This window comes from Manis pentadactyla, chromosome 10 (assembly GCF_030020395.1).
Source record: "Manis pentadactyla isolate mManPen7 chromosome 10, mManPen7.hap1, whole genome shotgun sequence".
NCBI lineage: Eukaryota > Metazoa > Chordata > Mammalia > Pholidota > Manidae > Manis > Manis pentadactyla.
In genome coordinates, this window is record NC_080028.1 from 70,308,143 (window position 1) to 70,321,781 (window position 13,639).

The following is a 13,639-nucleotide window of genomic DNA, read 5'->3' on the forward strand; positions in this document are numbered from 1 at the left end:
TCAGCCTCACCACTTACTCTACCTAGGTACCATACTGGCACATAGAAGGTGCTCAATAAATATTTACTGAATGATATCCTCTCTGAGAGACCTTAGACAAATTACCTAACCCCACTAAGCCTGTTTTCTTAAACCAAAAGAGAGAATAATAGTATTACCTGTACTTTAGAAGTTACTGAGGGATTAAATAGAAAAAACATAAATTTAAAAGTTTAGGCATAATACTTGGCACATAGTAAGCTCTGCAAAGCAAATTATTACTTTTTCTTGGTTATATTTTTACACAATGTTATTGCCAAAACTGAAGTGATATGTAAACACATTCACTACAGAAAAAGGGTGCAGGTGAGATGGGGGTTCCTCCCCAGCAATAAATCCAGTGCTACCCTCCTCAGACCTGCTGTTTCTAAATACACCAGTTGAGTTCCAGAAGTTTCATTTCAGGGCTTGTCAGGAACTAGTGGTAAGAGCCCTCAGAGAAGAGCTGGAAAAGGCAGAAGCCCCCACCCCACCTGGCCGGATGAGCTCAGCGGCGACAGAAGACTCAGCCACCCCTAGGATTATAGGTGGCAAAACAGATGGGCACATGAAGCGGAGAACTATTTTCCACCAGCTCTCATGACCAAGGAACTGAAAGGGCAGACAAGAGAGTCTGGGTGACCCCCATGAAGATGAGGGTGCTGTCAGCCTCCCTTTTGGCCTCCTCCCTGAGCCACACAGCCCCAGGAGCAGCAAAGAGCCACTGCCTTGGTCCCATCCCACCTGTGCGCATTCCCTCTCTAAATCAAGCAGAACACCCGAGAGAGGGCAAAGAGCCCAGAACAGAGGCTATGAGCAAGCACCTCACGGGCTGGGATGGGGGCGCGTCAAACAGCATGGAGAGGGCCCACAACCTCCCGGGAAGGCACAGCCACCCAGCCATAAGTGCCATCTTCCAGCTCTCAACGTAGGAAAATGCATTCACTAACGCTGTGGCGTGCAAAGAAACCTTAAGGGTCAGACTCCTGGCAACACACTGACTCAGCCCAGAAATGGCTGCTCCCAACAAGCCCGTAGGGGGTCCCCAGCTCAACAATGAGGAATGTTACCACAAAGGAACTGTAAACAGTAATCATGGCCAATATCCTTAGAATGCGCGCTGGCAGGCCCAGCACTTCTCATTTGTTGCTCACAAAGAATGAAGAAACTCACTGCAGAAACACAAAACAAGAAAATAAAAAACCTTTCTGATGCCCCCATCACCCTCTACAAAAAAAAAAAAATCTAGTAAATTGTAATAACCCGAGCGATGGAAGGGTACACCATCATTCCACAGGAGGCCTGGGGAGATGAAGAAGAAAAGGAGGACCACGAAATAGTATTAAAAGAGCAGAACACAAGTAGGCACGTTGATAATAGCTAATATTTATTGACTCTTCACTCTGATCTGAAAACTTTGCCAAGCACATCACAGTTCATCTTCACAACCACCATACGAGATGGGGTTCATCACATGCTCAGAGAAGGAAACAGGCCCACAGAGGCTTGAGGCCACCTGTAATGGCTTCCAAGCATGCCCTCCAGGCTGGGCGAGCAGACTGCCCCCCAAAGCAACAGACGTGATGCAGTGACGGCCACATACAGCTCTGCACACCCAAACACAAATTACAAACCTACCTACACAGACAGAAGTATGGGTGTTTGGGCGGTTGGAAACTGTCTTTACTACTTCACTAAATAAATCAATTTTTCATCATAGGCTTTTGTGTTTTCTCCAGCACCAAAGGGCCTTGTAGAAAGAGAGGGCAGTAACATGGGTCTGGCTGCACCACTTTCTCTTGGGCACTAGACAAGGACAAGCACATATGCCCAAAAGGCCAGGACAAATCCCTTTGCCATGTCAGAGACTCTCCAAGAGGGGAAAGCTGCTTGGCAGAGGACTTGTCAGTTACCCCGAACACCAGGGATTTAATGCACTGCTCTAGCTCAACTACAGTGCCAGGGCAGCCACCTGTACCAAGTGTGAAATGAGCCAGGAAGCCGCCAGGGATCCCTGAGGAGCACAGACTTGGGAGTCTCTTGTTGGACTCTTTTGGGGTTTCTGAGGGTTGAGCATCTCCCTTGGTGTGCTTCACCTGCTGAGAAGCAGTTCTCAATCAGAAGCTGGGTAGGTGTTGGGACACCATGCCTGGGATGCCCCATGTTATGAACTGAAGTGTGTGTGTCCCCCCAAGTTCCCATGTTGAAGCCCTGACCCCCAATATGACTACATTTGAAGACAGGGCCTTTAAGGAGGTAACTGAGGTTAAAGGAGGTCCTAAAGGTGGGGCTCTAATCCAATAGGACTGGTGTCCATTTAAGAACAAGGATGTGTGAGCAGGGAGAAAGATGGTCTGCAGCCCAGGAGGGAGGCCTCATCAGAAATCAGCCCTGCCAGCACCTTGACCTTGAACTTCCAGCCCCCACAATGGTGAGAACTAAGTGTCTGTTGCTTAAGTCACCCAGTCTGCGGTGTTTTGTTACGGTGGCCCCAGCAAACAAATGCACCCTGGATACCCAGGCAGACTTGTTCTTCTCATTTTTCTGTGATGACGCAGGAGATGGTGCAGGATGAGGGGAGACACAAGTCAAAACTACCCTCCAAAGTGTCTACGAATCCTGATCTCTCACCTATAACACCAACAGGTGGACCACAGTGCTGTCCCAAAGTCTCCCTGAAATTTACAGCCACCCCCACCCTGCACACAACCCCCCGCCCCCACAAACCACGTTACTGCAAAGCAGCCAGGGTCACAATGTGCACATAGCAACCCATTTCCTCAGAGGTTCCAGGTGTAAGCTCTGGATATACCCCTGCTTCCCAAAGACACCAAGTCACAAAAATGGATTTACATTTTCTAGGAAAGTGTATGAGTACAGTCAAGAAAACCAGTGCAAATCCCTGCCACCAGCCTAACTTGAGGCTGTTCAGAGGGATGTCCTTAGTGGAAATGCCCAAGCAGAGCCAGTACCTTCCCCAGTGTCAGGAAACAGTGGAGGGACACAGCCAGGCCATGATCCCTGCGGACCCCACAGGGCAGCAGACAAAGCAAACCAGGTTTACCTGAGATGGGGACCTCATCCTGGGGGCAGGAAACCCGCATGGAAGCATAATGCTGGCTACCCGCCGGAGGGAGAAACGAAGATACCCAAAACGTACAAGGGCACCCATGGATGCATGCGGGGGCCTGCAAAGCATGGTATTCATGGCCACAGGCTCGGAGTCATTGTTCTTTATCAAATAAATGTAAATAAGGCAAAATTTGCACCAGTGTTCTTAAGGGTAAACACACCTAAAAGCAAATCTCATCATTCTGCATGAAGGTGTAGCCCACACAGAGAGAAGGCACGGCAGAGGCTGGGAGGCAAGGCATCCAACAGGGACTCAGGAACTAGTTCCTCATCGCTTCTCCAACCCTGTTTCCTTCCAGGAAAAACTGGGAGTTCAGCACCAGAATATCCTCAACACTTTCCCAAGGCTTCTTCACTTACCCCACTCTCTTTTTTCTAACAGTGGGAGCAGGTCTCAGTCAGAAGCTGTGATGGGCAACAATATCCAGACCAACTTAATAACACTGTTTCCTTTTCATTGTCTTTATCTCACAGTTACCTGCTATTTATGTCCACTAACAGTGGCTGTCCATTTACAGTAATCATATAAAGTTCCCTTTTTAAATAAAGGAATTTAGATGTTTTTAAGTGCAGCATTTTTTTAAATTATAGTAGTAGTATAGTGATAAATATCTGAAATTTGAAAACCAGCACCCTCCGGGTTCTCTGAGCCCATGAGTCCCCCAAAGTGAATGACCTATAAATATCCACACAGCTGAATTCACAGGTGGGAAGCACCATACTCAGCTACACACTCCCGTTGTACAAAGTGAGGCCAGTCATTCCCACCATGCCAGCCTTACAGTGCCCACTCGTTTCCTCATTCATCTTTGAATCACAGGACACTGGTTGTCTCCCAAACTCTACTCTTCCTTCCTTAGCAATGAAAACCCCAATTTTAGGGGGTACACTGCCTCCTTAGCAGTCAGGGGAGGCCACAGGACTGGTATTGGCCACATAAGTGGGATGCTGTATGCACCCTCTAGGAAGGGTCCTTATAGCTGTGGGGACTGAGGGCAGTCCCCAAATTCACCTCTTCTATGCCATGGACCCATTCTACAGTCTGGTGAAGCCCATGGGCCCCTTCTTGGAAAAATATTTTAAAATACAGAAAATAAAACATACAAGATTACAAAGGAAACTGATTATACTGAAACAGAATTATCAAAATGTAAAAAACAAAAGTGACACAGTAATATATGGGATTCTTTATCATCCAATCAAAAAGCCACTCTATCTTCGAGCAGAAATGACTTTGAGATTCTTTTCATGTCATAGCTGTGACAGGTACCTGTGACTTCCGTCAGTGATAGACCCCCTGCTAACACCACTATGGTTTCTAGGGTTTGCTGTTACTTTTATCATTGAAGATAATGCTAAAGTTCAGGCAGAGGCTAGAGAAAAAAGTTATAATTTCTTTCTCCATGGAAATTCAGACCCCTGAATCCTACCTATGGAAATGGAGGAAGTCTCTCCTTTTTCCCCCTCCCCCTTCCTGATACCTGGGATGAGAATGGGATGGCTGGAACTGAAATAGCCACACTTTGGACTATGAGGCAAGGAAGGAGGAGTCCTGGTCTCTGATGATCACAGAGCCACATACCAGCCCCAGCTCTGAACAGAGAGATGAGTTTCTATCTCATTAGGCCGTGGTAGGTTTATTCTTGCTTATATAAAGCCACTCAAACCTGATCTTAATTGCCATATCTCTAATACTTTTCCTGAGTGGTGAGGTTGCAAACAGCTTGAACCTGATCCTTAGCAACCTTCATTCATCTTTGAGAAACAAACCCTGACTTAGAAAAATGGTTCCTCCAGAGCTACTAAGGAAACCCACATAGAACAGTTATTCTGTAGCCGACAGCCTTACAGGAGGCAAACCCCAAAACCTTGAACCACACAAGCTCCCGGTCTATCTCAAGGCTGCTCCACCTCTGCACTGTGTCGTTTAGTGCAGGCATGGGCCCAAGCACCACATGTTAACCACAGCTCACGAAGCTTACAACAAAGCACCACACTTCAAGGTCACCAGATACACACACACACGACTTCTCTCCATAAAGTTCACAGTCGTGTGGGAGCAAGCACAAAGGCACCGGCATGATGTGCAGGCCCAAGAGTCACCCCGGTGTTGGCAGAGACGGCTCAGAAAGTACTTACTAATTGTCATTGACTCTGGCACCGAGGAAGAAGGCAACAGGCTGCTCAGAGGGCTTCCTTGGTCTGGAGGACTGGCTTCCACACTGGGAAAAGGCAGGCAGAAGGAAGTTACACTCAGCAACTTAAAACACCACCTCACCATTCAAAAAGTTACAGGTGCTAAGTTTACTCAGGTTCACTACTACATGGAACAGAGGCTGCCCCTTGAAGTTAGTCAGTCCTCATTATTTGCAGAGCCCATATTTGCAAATTCACCTACTCAATAAAGTTTATTTGTAACCCAAGATCAAGACTCACAGCACTTCCCTGGTCATTCATGAACATATGCTGGGTGGCAAAAAACCTGAGTCACCAAAGTTCATGCTCCCACCTGACATCAAACAAGATGAGTTCTGCCTTCTTTAACGATCACACAGGGAACATGTCCTTTGGGAGGGCTACTTAGTGCCATCCTTGTGCTTTCTGTTAGTGATTCTGCTGTTGGAAATGGCCCCCCAGCATAGTGTCAGGTGCTGTCTGGTGTTCCTAAGCACAAGAAGACTGTGATATTCATTATGTGGAAAATGTGTATGTTAGGTAACCTTTACTCAAAGCCTAAGTTATAATGCGGTCGGCCATGAGTTCAATGTCAGTGAATCAACAATACATGTTAAATAAGATGTCTTTAAACAGGAATGGACATAAAACAAAGTTATGCGTTAATCAGTTGACCAAAATGTGACCAGATGTTCACAGGGACTAACCCTGTATTTCTCCTAAGAGCGATGATTCAGTCTTCACGGTGACTGCCGCAAACAATGAAGATTGACTGTATATTTACAAAGAAATTCCAACATGGAAAAATAATACTTAACATCTTTCATGAAAATAGCAGGGCCATAATATGGTTCACACACACACACACACACACAACTAGGAAGAAAAGGACCAGACCATCAATGGAGCTGGGGGTTGAGAATATTTTTTCATTTACTCTTGCATTTTCCAAATGTTCTAAAGTAAACAGCAAAAAGGACTGTGAGGTAAGCAGTGACTCCCACCCTGGGGCTCATTAAAAATGCAAATGTGATGTATCCCTGGGACACCAAATTAAAACCATAAAGAGAAAGGAGGAGAAATCTATAAGAGCAACAGGGATCATGGTGGCATCAGGGAGACCTGAGTGTCCATCTCGGCCCTGCCACCTAATACACAATGACTTGGGGCAACTCGGTTTCCCTTTGAGATACTTTTATTTTGAAAAAAGAAACAACCCACAGAGTGCTTGCTGCTGTATGCCAGACCAAGCACTTCACAAATATATGGTATCTAAGTGGCTTACATAGTGTACAATATTAAAATTGTTCAATATTATCACATATTAAAATCAAGCAAATAATTATAGAGGAGATACCCAGATATGGCCCAAAATTGTAAGAAGTAAAGGTGGTAGGCAAGTCAAGTGTGACCAACACTGTTTCTCAAGCTCTGAGACCCTTGGCAACTTTGTACATTATGTGATGTAAGACTACCCCAAACATGAACATGAAGGAAAGCCTTGACTTTTAATCTCAGCAGGTGCCCCCCTATCCTTAAGAGAGAATAAAATGCAGAACTGTGAATAGGACAATTCAATTCCAAAGGCGACTTGGTTTCTGAATACTAACGTGTACCGAGAGCCTGTCTCTGGGAGAACGTGGTCCTCCAGCTCTGTCCCGTTCTCCAGGCTTCCGAGGCGGGCATCTGTGCACAGAGAGTAATTGCAGAGAAAAAGTCAAGTTTCTGTTTTCATCTCATTTTTCTCCATGAGACAAGGACACAGTAAAGACATTGGCTTATCTGCTAAAGCAGCTGATTTACAAATGTTTCCACATCTGCACACTGGGTTTTAATCTGCTACCTGTTGCATTTTTTCAGCCATAATCTCAGATTTGGCATCAGTCACTGAGAGGAGGGCCCATAATCCCACTTAACATTTTTTTTATCTTGATCCACCTGAATTTATGCTTGAAGTTCATATTTAGCACAAACCTGAGAGTCAGGAAATAATAAATCAGCTGTTAGACAAACTACTGCTGTAGTGGCTTGATATGGACACAAGGGGGCAAGCATGGTCTAGCCGCTGACAGTCGGCTCACGTCCAAACTGAGGGACTGCTGCTTTCTAAAAGTCACTTACCCTGCATTACGTGCCATTAAGTGAGAAAGGATACATAAGTGAGAAAAGATTTGTAAGTGAGGCCATAAATAACCTCTAGAAACAACAGGGAAAAGGCACTGAAGACTTCCATAAATGTATTAGCTGCTGTTCACATCTCTTCACAGGAAAAAGTGCAAATTCATGCCTCTTGGGCTGGACAGGGACATGAAAGCCAGTGTCACCCAGAACACAGACTCACTGGAGAAGCTTCTGGCTTGCCAATGCCCACTACAGAACAAGGCCTGCATCGCAGACAGGGGACGCAGAGCCGGAAGACTCGCCTCATGGCCCTCGGCCAGCCCTCACGGCCCCCTTCCTCACTCCTGTTTAATGCCTGGTTTCGTCCTGCTCAAGACTCCCCAGCTCTTACAAGGGTGAACTAAGGGAACGCTACGAGGAAATGATTCTCACCTTTTCTTCTACCCGGCTGCCTCCATTAAGCTATTCCATCCACTCACTCCTGCCTCTTTTAAATAGTTGCAAAGGACTCTCCCCAGGGTGGCAGACAACAGGCCAAGCAAGCCCCTCTCCTGGAGCTCCTCTCCTGGCCTTCGTAACATACTCTTCGCTTCTGCCCCAACATCTTTTTCTCTGATTCCAGTATGAAGGCCCCCCTGAGTGATAGCCCCATGGCCTCTTCCCCCTTGGCAAACCCAAGGCTCGGCTCCAGTGCTCACCTCTGTGCGGCTGACGCCTCTCAAGCCCTCATCGCAGCCTAGGGCCTCAGCCTTAATCCTACTCCCACATCTCTGTCTGGCAGAAAGCTCCCCTGGGGTACCCTTTGGGGCCTCCCAACTGACCATGACCTACAAAACCGTTCCTGTCACCACTCCCGAGCTACAACCTCAGAAGAGCGCCCGCACCACCCCGCTGGCCATCACAGAGCTACGTGGTATCCACGACCTCCCAGTTCCACCCAATTATCTCCCACCCTGGCTCACAAGCCATTTCCACTGCTACCCTAGTTGAAGGCTCAGTACCTTCTCAGGGTCTGCTGCAGAGGTCCCCCCAGTTCAGTCTCACCCTCTCTAATCTAATTCACACAAGGCTGCCTGATTCTGCTTTCTGAAGCAAAGATGGGGACGCAACACACACAATGGAAACCCATGGCTGCATAAAGGCCACCACCCTCCAGCACCATGGACACTACACCCACTTAGCCCAAGTGGGACACCCTTGATAATGCACAACCATGGCCCAGAACAGCTGAAGCGGGCCTGAGGCACTGGGGCCACAGAGCAGTCGCAGAGACAGACCACCTCACTTATCCTCAGGGCCCCCTCTGAGGTGGGTGCTACTGTTATCTTAACCTTACAGATGTGCAGTAGGGCCTCGTGGGTTTAAGTGACTTGTCCAAGACCACAGCACCAATATGTGAAGATTTGAACTCTGCTCTGCCCCATGGCAGAGCTGAGCCCTTATCATAGTCTCATTCAGCTGATCTGAGATATGTGCTTTTCTATCTACATGTCCCGGGAGTTCCCACCTTCACTCGTTTGTCCACATTGTGTCTCCAACTGGACATCACTTTTCCAACTGCCAGATGTCCACTCCCTGCATGCCCCCATCCCCACCTACTGCATCAATCCCCTCACCCACTCACCCACCCAGCAAAGGCTTCCTGAGCCACCACTGTGGGCCTGACACTGGCTAGGATCAGGGTCACATTGAAATCAAAACAGACATGGTCCTGTCTTCGTGGACCTCCAAGACTATCAGTGGGGAAAGGCATTAGCAAGTAATTATACAAATATACAATTACAAACTAAGGTCAGAGCAATGGAAACATGGAAATACACAAGGTTTATGACTGACAACAAGGACTGGCCTGCCTGAGAGGAGCCAGAGCAGCCTTCTGTAAGACAGTGACCCTTGGGCCACGACCTGAAGGATGGGCAGAGGGTGCAGATGCAGGAGAGGGGGCTGCAGACTCGGTTCCAAGAGCTGTATGCAGGCTAGTGTGGCTGGGGACACCAAGCAAAAGGGAAATGGGAAGAGGTGAGGCTCTGGGGTAGTCTGGGGCAGGTGTGGGCACAGTGAGGGTTCCGGGTTTTATCCCAAGTGTTGTGGAATAGTTTATGCAGGGTAATGATGCACTCTGATTCATGTTCTTAAAAAATCACTCTGTTTGCTAAAAGAAGAAGGGACAGGGCAGCTGCAGGGTTGAAGCAGAGAGAGCTATTGATGGTTCTTCCCCTCCTTACATGCAAAACTCCAGGAGGGATTCACCTTTGGGTCCCCAGAGCTGTCAAGGTGCTAGTGCATAACAGGATAGCACAGATGGAGTAAAGAAAACTGTGTGCCCTAGCAGCCCGTAAGCCATATCAGTGGGGCAGGAACACAATGAACGCCCTGCAACCACCACAGAATCTAAGAGTCCAAACAGTAAAACTACCCTGGGAGAGGAATCAGTCACTTCAGAAGAGAGCAGGACTACAGCAGCACCTTCTTGGCCTCAGCCAGCTGACAGACAGATGGGACCCTGGGAATCTGCAGAGACCCACCGAAGGACGAGGAGAAGCCCCCGAATGATAGACCCGGTGGGAAGAGAAGGGGGTCAAGGTCACAGACGAACCAAAGCTAGCCTTCAGAAACTGACTGTGCATTTACTAACCCAACAGTAAGCATGGGCCCCTCCACCGAGAGGCAAGCAGGAACAGTCACACATACAGTAGGTAGAAACGGGTGCTTGTTCACCTCCTCCTGTTATTCTCAGCTCAAAGAAACTCTGGGGGACTGCCCTCCCTTGCAGCTTCAAAACGATGATAGTAAACATGTGTGGCTTCATTGTGAGTAAATGCAGGCCCAGAGGAACTGATGTACCCCTTCCTCCAACCCGCCTGTCAGGTCTTGTGTGACGCTGGAATGGGGTCTCCCTTCTGTGAGGCCCCCGAGCCCTAAAAATGTAGCTCTGAAGTACAGATGGCTAAACTGCAGAGACCCTCCTCTAAGATTCAGACACCCCTTCTCTGCTGCTTTCTCTCTGCCAAGACCTAGCTACCCAAGCCATCCATCCTTCCCCACCAGGTGCTCCCCTCCCTCTTTATCCTCCTCTCTCGATCTTTCTCCAAAAACCCACACAGACAGTGGTAGTAGAGGCACCAACGTCTTCCAAGATGACAGGAGCGCCTCCTAAGGGATGAGAACTCTGTGTGCAAAGTCATCAGTAGAGACACGTGATGGCTCCCAGGCCAGGATGGGGGAGAACAGGCTAGTGCTGCTCAAGGAGGAGGGCGTCAACCAAAGGGACCCTGGTCAGAAACGGAGTGAAAGAAAAGGCGTCTGGGAGGGGAGTGCTGGCAGGGCCCAGGGCAGGCAGGCCAGCCCAGTGCCACCTGGCACACGTGCCTCCCCTGGAGACGGAGCACCAGGCCAGAAGGGAATCAACCCAACACGGCACTCCAATCAGGTAACGATTCCCCTCACTCGGATTCCAGTGTCTTCATGTGGCCCTAGAACACTGTACTTTCCCATCTGATGTTCCTACCTAGGCGGGTTGGCCCCTCAGGCTGACACAGGCTTCCAAAACACCTGGCAGCGTTGTTACTGTAGCAAATTAAAAAGCTGGCAGACCAGCTCACACACACAATCTCTGGTGCACACAACCAAGATAAGCTGGGACTGAGAGTCCCATCAGCAGTGACAAGATAGGCCTTCTGGGTCTGTGAGGCTGACAGACAGATGGGACCCTGGGAATCCGCTGGGGGCGCCTTCCTGCGATGATCCTGGAGGCCTGCCAGAAGCCACTTTCCCTGGTGACAGTGGAGAGCCCAGGGAGGGAGAGAGAGTGCTGGGTTCTGTAAGGCTAACCCCAATGTGAACCACAAATAGCCATGTCCCAGGAGCGGCCAGCCAGCAGCCCCCAGGGCCTACTAGTTTGGAAGAACCCAGTTAAGAAATGAAGGAGCCACTTGAAACAGAACAGCCAAAGAAAAACGCCCCCTCGGATGGGGGGGTGACACAACGTGATGAGCTGGAAGCTGTGAATAAACTCTGGGAACGTCAGGGGCCCTAAACACACCTCAGGACCACGTGCTGTCTGCAGCCCCGCCCCCTTCTCAGACATACCACGGCTTGCACACTGCCACTGAAGGGGCAAGATAACCATCCCCGTCCTCGGCCGTCTGCACCAAGAACACCACCTGAGTAGAAGGAGGGGCCTGCAGACCCGAGCAGGGCCCACCAGATGGTGCCTCTGGGAGAGTCAGCTGAAACCCAGCACCTACTGGCTGCTATGGAAGGCTGTGGCTGCAGCGATGGTCTGCACCTCAGCCAAGTACAGGCAGCCTCGTGAGGGAGTGTGGGGGTGCAGAATGACCTGGCCAGGTGAGGAGCCCCTCCACTCCAAGTTCCCAGGGCCCACAAGATACCCTGTCATGTTGCACTGTGCCTCATCTCTTCCCACATTAACCTGGGGAACAGTGACCACAAATCTGGGAGGAAGGGGACACAGTGATAACCACCACTGCCCCATGGGCTGTGGTCAGGGTGTGTGTGTGCACATGGGCCACCTTACAGCCCTAGACCTACTTCAAGGGTTTGATGAGTGTTGGCTGTCACTCTCACCACTGACTGCACCTTCCAAAAGAGGCAAGCCTGTTAGATAATGCCACTCAGCCACTACTCCCATCAGCCTCAGTTTCCACCAGGAATACTCACTGCTCTGAGAGGTCTCCCAGCCTAGCTCCTGCAACTGCCGGGGGGTTGCTGACCTGACCCCCACCGCAGACTGCTGCCTCTCCTTGTCCCCGCCCTGCCCCTGCGCTTGAGCTGGGTTGAGTGGGTTTCTGTTCTTCCCACGGCAGCAAGAACAATAGTCCATCATCTGGTTCAGAATGTCAACATCTTCCTGAGCAGTTGGTGGGCCCCCATCACTGACGGCTTCCTAAAACTGGCCCTGGGAAGATAAGCAGGGTGCCCACATACAGAGGTGTCAGCACCAAGGCCTCACTCAGCCGGTGGTGCTGTGTGACAGTGTGCTGTGCAGTGCGATGGCCCACTCCACAGTGACAGGCACCATACAGGCTACGCTCGCACGCACCCCTGTGGGCGAGCTGGGCTCATCCACATCCCCACCACCACTCCCCACCCCAAACCTCGCTGCCCCTGTGACCTTCTCTAGCTAAAGAAAACAGTAAGGAACCACACAAAGCATACTCAATCCCATGGAATGGGACAGAAATGCTTACCCAATCCAAAGGCAGGTTTCAAGGAAGCTAAGCCCTGATCCCCAAGCCCTATGCTTCAGAGGGTGCCAAGACCTTCACAGCTACGGGTTCTGTGACCTCCCTTCTCCTATGAAGGAAAAACAATGGTCACCATTTGTGGTCATCTTGTACATGAATGACCAAGCCCAACAAATCACTGGAGAGAAAAAAAAATAGGATTGGGCCTCCTGGGTGACTTACCAGCCAATCCAGCCCAGCACTCACTCACAAGAGCACCTAACAACACCCAGGTTCAGCAGGAAGAGAAGCCAGATCCTCTGTCATCTCTAATCTCAACCAGCCTCCCTGCTCCCACTCCTACCTGCACAGGTAACCCAGACACTCCTGAGGCTCTTGGGGCCAAAGCTCATATGGGAGGAAAAGAGTAAGCAGGAAACACCCACCTGCAGGGCCATAGGAGCCCACTGCGCTGACTGGAAAGAGGACGTCAATGTCGCCATGGAGCACCTGCAGTGGAGCCCAGGTGTGTATCTCGGAGAGGCAGGTGGGCCCATCCAGTGGCCTAAGATGAAAGAAGACAGCTGTGTGACAGGGCGGACAGCCCCTGAGGGCTCAGATCACCACAAGCATCTGCCGGCCTCCCACAAGTTGCCTCTTGGGAACTAACCAGGCTGTGACAGGGCTGAAAACAGAAGGAGACATGGGCCAGGAATAGAAGTGTATTGTCAGGATTAAAAATGGCGGCATGAGAGGTGAGACAGAGGCTTCTCCTAAAACCGCATATAATACAAAAATATAATTAATACAACTGATCCTGACAAAGCAACAGGAAAGGACTGCACTAAAATGCATACACCTGGAGAAAGAGCAGACCTCACCGAACAGGGTAACATACCAAAGCTGAGGCCCGGCGGGACCCAAGCCCTTCCCCCACCCCAGCTCACCAGCCAGAGGAAGAGAAACGGAGCAGGGAGGGAGTAGAAGCCGGGGACTGCTGAATACCT

General features: G+C 49.7%; 1 protein-coding gene across 20 annotated transcripts in view; it reads right to left on the minus strand.

The window, feature by feature from the left end:
- LOC118928528 (sorting nexin-29) overlaps positions 1 to 13,639 on the minus strand; it is a 599,207-nt gene that overhangs the window by 475,809 nt on the left and 109,759 nt on the right. For 19 of the 20 annotated variants that reach the window (XR_008992099.1, XM_057486934.1, XM_057486922.1 and 16 more), the window contains 3 exons: positions 13,079 to 13,197; positions 6,936 to 7,011; positions 5,290 to 5,372 (listed from right to left, as the gene is read on the minus strand). Coding sequence is in view for 19 of the 20 variants with exons in the window: in XM_057486934.1 (XP_057342917.1) it covers positions 5,290 to 5,372; positions 6,936 to 7,011; positions 13,079 to 13,197 (278 nt within the window). In the remaining variant the exon portion in view is untranslated. The remainder of the gene's footprint in view (positions 1 to 5,289; positions 5,373 to 6,935; positions 7,012 to 13,078; positions 13,198 to 13,639) is intronic. The other variant, XM_057486917.1, reaches the window with a different exon arrangement.